The 8,358-nt window shown below is 27.6% G+C and overlaps 2 protein-coding genes across 16 annotated transcripts in view; one reads left to right on the top strand and one right to left on the bottom strand.

Moving 5' to 3' along the window:
- Nucleotides 1–1,561: 1,561 nt before the first annotated feature.
- Nucleotides 1,562–6,535, top strand: GlyS (glycogen [starch] synthase). The gene is made up of 11 exons (XM_031920680.2): nt 1,562–1,700; nt 1,778–1,962; nt 2,320–2,516; nt 2,600–2,792; nt 2,878–3,140; nt 3,215–3,425; nt 3,505–3,641; nt 3,713–3,845; nt 3,937–4,323; nt 4,405–4,605; nt 4,705–6,535. Exons 1-11 carry the CDS (start codon nt 1,562–1,564, stop codon nt 4,735–4,737), a joined length of 2,079 nt encoding a protein of 692 aa, XP_031776540.1. The 3' UTR covers nt 4,738–6,535.
- Wdr62 (WD repeat domain 62) overlaps nt 3,481–8,358 on the bottom strand; it is a 129,975-nt gene continuing 125,097 nt past the window's right edge. For 10 of the 15 annotated variants that reach the window (XR_015294745.1, XR_015294748.1, XR_015294755.1 and 7 more), the window contains 2 exons: nt 7,867–8,319; nt 4,356–4,570 (listed from right to left, as the gene is read on the bottom strand). Coding sequence is in view for 3 of the 15 variants with exons in the window: in XM_086916079.1 (XP_086772205.1) it covers nt 7,940–8,319 (380 nt within the window). In the remaining 12 variants the exon portion in view is untranslated. Of the gene's footprint in view, nt 4,061–4,355; nt 4,637–5,318; nt 8,320–8,358 lie in introns of those variants that run through there. The other 5 variants (XM_086916079.1, XM_086916080.1, XM_086916081.1 and 2 more) reach the window with 3 other exon arrangements.

Genomic DNA, 8,358 nt, shown 5'->3' with positions numbered 1-8,358 from the left:
ATAGTGACACCTAGAGAATAAGTTATAAACTAATAAAATGAATATGAAATTGTCGATTGTATGAAAAGTAAGCGGTAAAAATTCAAATAGAAATAGAAAAGGAATAAGACTTTTTTTATTTATAACTTTAAAATTAATGAAACCAATTCTTAAAATGTTTAATTATACTTTTAATACAATTTTGATATTATAAGAAATTTTAATTATGTTTTAATTAATATTATAAATGCGATTATATAAATCAAAATTCTTATGGAATTTATATAATCAATTATCTCATAATTTTATTATAATAATCATATTATATAATAAAATCATATATTTTACAAATTTATTTTATTATATTTAAAATTTGTATTTATATAAATAATATTAAAGAAATATAGATTATGAATATGAATATTCATATTCAACAATTCGAATATTCCAAATTTTCTTCGTGATTAAAACAAAGTTTTATTAATAATATAAATTTAACAATGTAATGATATTTTTATGTATATAGTTCTTATTTAAAAATAAAATGACATTTACAATTGCGTCAAAATATTTTAGAAGTACGCAATTGAATAACACATATTTCTCAGAGATATAACATATATTATCCGAAGAAATTGAAGAGTCTAATCTTAAGCCAACGACGGTTTCTTTGAGATATCTTGTGCCATCTGTTGTTACAAAAGAAACATAAAGCAATGTGTTTATCAGTGAATCGACAAAGTTTCATCGTGTTTAATATAGATTGAGAAACCGAGCCCCGTTGAGCCCTTGTGACCTTTCGTAGTTTGTGGTGACCTTCACACGAGGTTGACCGTAGAATTGTTCATCCGTCCACCACTTGTTTTTCATTTTTTTCCTTTTTCTATTGTGATACATTATTTCAAGTGGTAATAAGTGAGTTTATATTTAAAAATTGTTTTTTGACTCGTGTTTTCTCTTAAAGGAAATTTCTTTCGTCGCATGGTTCAATGGAACCGGCAAACCCTTAGAGAAATGGCATTACTTCATACTGTCATTGACCTTCAATAAATTCTTTCAAGACACAATGTGCTTTTTTCGGCTACAATATTTTTTAGGCAAAATAAACTTGTATTAAAATGTTTAATGCTTATAAAGTTATTCTCATTCATACTAATTTTAATCTTAAAATAGAATATTCTGTAACCATTTCAATAATCATTTTAATATTTCTTTAATGGTTTAAAACATTTATTTTTGAATTGTAATACCGAATTAAAATTAACATTATTTATTCAAAGAAAAAAAAATTATTGTGTATATAATTTTTGTTATTGAATGAAAAATATGTTAGAAAAATTAATATATAAAATTAATATAAAAAAAATTAATATATAAAATTATTTTGATAACAATTTATTATTATTGTAAAACATAATGATTTTTTATTATTAAACCCTAAATATATTGTTAATAATATTGCTATTAAAATGGTCAATTCTTTTATATACCCAAATTTTCCTAAAAGTAATATTACATGATTTTAAATATTTACAAATTTAAATTTATTGTACAATATTTAAGGTTGCAAAAAGAGAAAAAAATGTCAAGAGAACGTGTATCTAGAAGATTTTATCGTATGGACAGTAGTAATGATTTACTTGAATTTATGGATCGTGGATATTCAGCACAGCATGAAAATCGATGGTATTTTGAAGTTGCATGGGAAGCTGCTAATAAAGGTATAAATAATATAACATAATAAAACATTAATTTGTTTGTTTATAACAATTATAATTTTAACAAATTGTATTTTTAGTTGGTGGTATATATACTGTAATACGTTCTAAAGCTTACGTATCTACAGAAGAAATGGGTGATCAATATTGTCTTATTGGTCCATATAAGGAAACTTCAGCACGTACTGAAGTTGAAGAAGCAGATTTTCCGCATAATAATCCATTGCATATAGCTGTACAAGTTTTACGTGATCAAGGATTTAAAGTAAGGATTTAAATAATATATAAATAATATAGAAATAATATACAATAACATGTAAGATATTTTAAAAGTTATTAATACTTTAATTATAAAAATAACTAATAAAAAAAAGCATGAATGGAACATATAACATTGTTATTTAGAATGTTTTAACAGAGATACATACTTGCAGTTACTAACATTTTATAATGAACCAAAAATAATGATTTGGCTAAAGTCCAAATACAAGGTTAAAATTAATACAAGGTCAATTGCCTCTGTAGATGAAATATAATTACTCTCTTTGTCTTTGTTTGTTTTTTATTTGCTATTTTTTAAAAATGAAATTTATTTTGCTATAAAGTAAAAGATGTTATTGAGGTGGTAACAGGAACCTGGCTAGTGGATGGAAACCCACAAATCATTTTGTTTGATATTGGAAGTGCAGCATGGAAGTTGGATGAATATAAGCAGGAATTATGGAATACTTGTAATCTTGGTATTCCTCATTTAGATATAGAATCTAATGATGCAGTTATTCTCGGTTATCTCGTTTGTCAATTTATTTCTGAATTCAGGTGAATTTTACATTAAATAAAAATCAATTTTATTTTCTTTATTATCCCTTGAAAAATATTAAATATAAATTTTTTGATTTTAGATCAGCTGCTGAAGGATATATTGATGTTCCTCCTCGTGTAGTAGTTCATTGTCATGAATGGCAAGCTGGTGTTGGTTTAATTGCTTTAAGAACTAGACATGTAGATGTTGCTACAGTTTTTACTACACATGCTACTTTACTTGGAAGATACCTATGTGCAGGAAAGACTGATTTTTATAATAATTTAGATTTGGTATCTCTTTCTCTTTTATAAAGCTATTAAAATTAATTTTTTTCAATATTTAAATATATTCTTTTAATTTTTTATTTGTTCACAGTTTAATGTAGATGAAGAAGCGGGAAAACGTCAAATTTATCATAGATATTGCATGGAACGTGCAGCTACACATTTAGCACATATATTTACAACAGTTTCAGACATAACAGGTTTCGAAGCAGAGCATTTATTGAAAAGAAAACCTGATATAATCACGCCGAATGGGCTCAATGTAAAAAAATTTGCAGCACTTCATGAATTTCAAAATTTGCACGCTGTTAGTAAAGAAAAAATACATGAATTTGTCAGAGGACATTTTTATGGGTATGTTGGATAAAAAATCCATATAATAATTTTTTTTTATTATATAAATCATCTATATTAAATCATTGTTTTAGACATTATGATTTTGATTTGGACAAAACTTTATATTTTTTCATTGCGGGGCGTTATGAATTTGGAAACAAGGGTGCCGATATATTTATCGAAGCTTTGGCTAGATTGAATCATTACTTAAAAACATCTAGACCTGATGTAACTATTGTGGCTTTCTTAATTTTTCCAGCACGGACTAATAATTTTAATGTAGAATCATTGCGTGGTCATGCTGTAAGTTAAATAATTTCTTTTTTAAATTGAGAAAGGACTGCAATAATAAAAGAGATTTGAGATTATTTTTTTCTTAAAGGTTACAAAGTCTTTGAGAGATACAATTAATGATATACAACAAAAAATAGGAAAGCGTATGTATGAAATGTGCCTTTCTGGTCGTATGCCTGACGTGCAAGACCTTTTGCAAAAAGAAGATACTATAAAAATCAAACGGTAAATATTAGAATTAATAATGATATGAATTAAAGTTTACAAAAATATTATAATTTTTTACATTATTATAGGTGTTTATATGCGTTACAAAGGAATGGTTTGCCTCCAGTTACTACGCATAATGTTATAGACGATTGGAATGATCCGGTATTGAATGCCATTAGAAGATGCAATCTTTTTAATACGGTTCACGATCGAGTAAAAGTAATCTGATAATATATATACATATATTATATTTAAATATATATTTATTATTATTCAATCATATATAACTGATATCAATTTCAAATCATAGATAGTGTTTCATCCAGAGTTCCTATCATCAACAAATCCATTATTTGGTCTCGATTATGAAGAATTCGTCAGAGGATGTCACTTGGGTGTCTTTCCATCATATTATGAACCTTGGGGATATACACCTGCGGAATGTACTGTTATGGGTATTCCTAGTATAACTACAAATCTATCTGGGTTCGGATGTTTTATGCAAGAGCATATAGCTGATCCAATGAGTTATGGTATTTACATTGTGGATAGGCGATTTATTAGCCTGGAAAGTAGTGTTCAACAACTTGCCCAATATATGTTCGATTTTGCACGATTAAGTCGTCGACAACGTATTATTCAAAGAAATCGTACAGAACGTCTTAGTGATCTTCTTGATTGGAGAAACCTTGGTATTGTAAGTATTATTTTAATATAAATTCTAATTCATTCTTTTTTCATACACATATATTTTTAAATTATGCAATTGTTTTTACAGTATTATCGCCAAGCCAGAATCAAAGCTTTGACAACTGTTTATCCAGAATTAGCTTCTGAATTTGCCGAAGGTGGAGTAGGACGTTTTAGTTATCCTAGACCGATTAGTGAACCACCTTCACCTTCTTCTTCTAGACATACTACTCCAGCTGCTTCAGTTCACGGATCTGACGAAGAAGATGAAGTAGATGATGAGAAAGAGGTTTTCTAATTCTTTCTTATTTTTTTGAATTCTATTAAAATTAAAAATTAAAAATTTCAATTAAATTTCGAAACTTAAAATTATTATTTTTTATTTTAGTTAGAAGAATTGCGCCAAACAAGTGGCAGATAAATGCTCAAAAATATCCAAACTAGTGAGAAATAATTATATACATTGAATGAAAACGTGGAGACTTCCTGATAATAGTGCCAAATTTCTTTAATATAATATTCCATGAAGAGAATGAATTAAATCAGTCATTTGTCATACTTTTCACTTTTATAGTTACACATCATATACTCTTACTTGCACACCATACGAGAAATGATCATGACAACATAACAGTATATACAACAGTATTTACATGACATGCAAAATCGTTACGAACAAGTCTTCCACGAATCATACTCGCACGTAATGTTTCATTGATTATGATGATATTGTTATCTTTTAAAAATTATATTTAATGTTATACATATGCGTATATTTAGCGAGTGTTCCTATTGTGTGTATAGAGACGGTATATATTTTTATGAGAATTAGTGCAGGAATAAAAGTTTTTTTAATATTTTTAGTCAATTCTTTGGGACGATTAATGTTTTTCTTGGAGATTTTCTTATATATATTCGATCTTGTTGATGCAATAATTCCTGAAAATAAAATTTTTGTGTGTATTTTAATCAGTTTCTTTTTAACAATGCTAATAGAATATCTTCGGTTTGTAAGAATTATTATATTATTAATTATCAACATAATATACAAAACAAAGTGCTAAAAAGTTACATTCTTTTAAAACGAAATTATTACATTTGGCATTCACAATTACCAAATTGTCTTGTTTTTTGCAAAAACTTTAAAATAAATATGTACACATTAAGAAACCAATAACATATTATATAACAATAAATCTAAATATAACAAATACAACAATATACAAAGCCATTAATCATCTTTATGATAAGTTAAAAGTATTTAAATGTCTTTGATGATTATTACACTGAGAGAGTGAAATTTGGAATGGTTCATTACCACGCAAAGCTGGGTAAATATACGAGAAGATGTATGAGACGAGATTCGACACATTTTCCGTTTTTAACGTACGTCCACTTCCATGATTTATACGCTAACGTTTATGTATTACAAAAATGCTGACATCGAATATAAAATATTTTAGTTTCTAGAATACATAATGCTATACTAAATATGATCAACACTTTTCTCGTTGAAGTTAAAAGTTGGCCTCGATTTTCTAAGATAATAAGATTTAATTCAGAGGCAGAGGCAGTTATGATATATGATAACTATAATGTAAATGCTATAAACGATAAACGATATTTTTGATTTTCAATAAATTGATCTTTATTCACTATTAATACAGCTATATTTCAACATTATTTGCTGACTATAATTGTCGAAAAATATGAAAACAACGGACGGTAAAAGTGTTGATCTGTATTATTCAAGAATAATAATGTCACTTCCATAAAAAGTTAATTTTTGCGCTAGCAACGATTACATGATTAAAGGAAACAATGACTTTTTCAATTAAATATTGATAAAAAGAAAAAAAAAGTGATTTTCATGAAATATTAATGAAATCGCAGTTAATTGTATAGTCATTTTTTAAATTGTTTCTAATAAATTATATAATCACGTCAAAATAACATTAGGCCTATGTTCGCGTAAAACGATACTAAAGATATGTTACATGTTTATTAACAGGAAAAAAAAATTAATAATATATACCTAAAAAAGCAATAGAACATTTTCGTAGAAAGTATATGTGAGCGATGCTGATTAAACCTAAATGGCACGTTTTATACATTACATACAATATGAAAAACTTTACATAGAGGAAAAAAAGTAATTACAAAATTGATTAAACAGAGAAATGAAATCGTTATAATAAAAGTTAAAATTGTTAATAATACATATGTTCCTAATACTTTGATTCCTCGATGCAATTCCTTCCTTTGAAACTTGTAAAGCCCGTTTTGCCTTCACAAATTCAGTACAAACTTCTAACAAAAGTTTACGATATTTTGTGGAACTTTTTGCCTTGCATATCTCTTGACATTATTTGCGTGTAAAAATATTTGTAATTTCTATGACAAAATATGCAGCTAACATAGCATAGTTTTCCGCGTATCTATCGTAGATTCATTTTAAATTAATTCATCGACGAAAAATCAATTCTTCGTTTTCTTTAGATTAAGATTAGATATTAAAATTTGTGATTTTGGAATTATTTTACAATATTTTTCTATAAATTAAAATTGTTAAAAGATGCTCTTTAATGATATTTTACGATTATATTCGATTTAAAGGTACAAAATCACATATTTTATCTTTGATAGATACACGGAATAAGACTACAAAGCCGGTACGTTTTTTCTTTCTAAATGCATTAATTAGTTAACTAGATGCTCTTTTTTTTCTCGAACTGGCAAGTTTACATCACTTACTGTATGTTTATTACAGTTTCATCGAAGCTTTTTAAACATCAGGGAAGGAAGAGAGGTTGCATTTTAGACCATAGGTATGGACAACCTTTGGTTATATAACAAGAAGACTAATATTATGATATCGCGCGTATTCGATAAATATATATATATATTGTATATATTTATTTGGAAACTAATCTAAGAGTCTTTAGTTAATTGGCATTTAACGGCGTATGGCCTCAAGATACGAGTTAAGTTGCACGCAGTCAATATTTTTCTTCCAAATGGGACAAAATTTTAAAAAATTCTTCTCCTAAATAGAAATTAATTTCGAAACGGAATATGTGTAATAATCGCACAATTAGCCCGTTTAAACTTCTGCAAATTTTGTATATATTTGGTCATACGAAATTGATAAATATTCTAACTTTGGCTACAAACACTATCCAGTACAGAATATACCACGGTTATAGATAAAAATTCAAAACTTATTCAATTGAAAACAAAGATCTGTTGTTTTGAGAGAGAGAAAATAAGATTTCAATATTAATTTTTAAACGACCAATTCTTTTTGTTGAATTATCAACTTCATAATATGTCTATAACAAAACAATGGTTTTGCTTATTTAAAATATAGTTCATAAGTTATATATCTTTTATCCTGCGTGCTCACAAAATAGTTTTTACTCTCAAAAAACACCGAGAGAATTTAAAAAATAGAGCCGAAAATCAGGATTTTAAATAATCACATGTCTCAATATTTTTAGGATGGGTATTATAGAGACTGAGAGATTTAGTTTTTTATATTGGTACATACGGTACTTGGTACACCGTGTATAGTTGAGTGTCCTGATCGTTTTTTCCTTGGAGAACTAGCGAATGGACGGATTTTACGTATGGCTCGATTGCGTCCCTCCCATTCTTTGTTGCATCATGTTCAGGAGCAACTCGGAGTATTGCTGCATCATATTAACCACTTTTCCTTGATCTTGGCCGGCAAGCAGCTCTTGAAACTTGGCGGTGGCCTCATTTATCGTAACATTTTCAGTACTTGTTGTACCTTCGTGACTTTCGCCTGAAACGACTAACCGTAACGTGCGCATTGTCTCGTTTACCGATGATTCGAGTCCACGCAGCATCGTATCTCTATCGATGCTCGCTCGAGATGGATCATCTTCATTATCTATTGTTAAACGTTTGTACAATTGCACAACATTGTCTGCTGTTCGTGTTAATTCATCTGCGATCGTATTGCACAGTTGCGTTGACACTGTAAAGAGTAAAACTTTTATTAATATTTTGATTACAT

This window comes from Apis florea, unplaced genomic scaffold (assembly GCF_048593485.1).
Source record: "Apis florea isolate Af1SG1 unplaced genomic scaffold, ASM4859348v1 contig_37_pilon, whole genome shotgun sequence".
Lineage (NCBI taxonomy): Eukaryota > Metazoa > Arthropoda > Insecta > Hymenoptera > Apidae > Apis > Apis florea.
Note: the sequence above shows the minus strand (reverse complement) of the source record. Positions and strands in the feature narration are given on the sequence as shown.

Bases quoted from the DNA above. Each gene is read 5' to 3' on its own strand.
- GlyS (XM_031920680.2), top strand. From the start codon at position 1,562: ATGTCAAGAGAACGTGTATCTAGAAGATTTTATCGTATGGACAGTAGT. The intron at 2,517-2,599 runs GTGAATTTTACA...TTTTGATTTTAG, and splicing joins CAATTTATTTCTGAATTCAG to ATCAGCTGCTGAAGGATATA. The intron at 4,606-4,704 runs GTTTTCTAATTC...TTTTTATTTTAG, and splicing joins AAGTAGATGATGAGAAAGAG to TTAGAAGAATTGCGCCAAAC.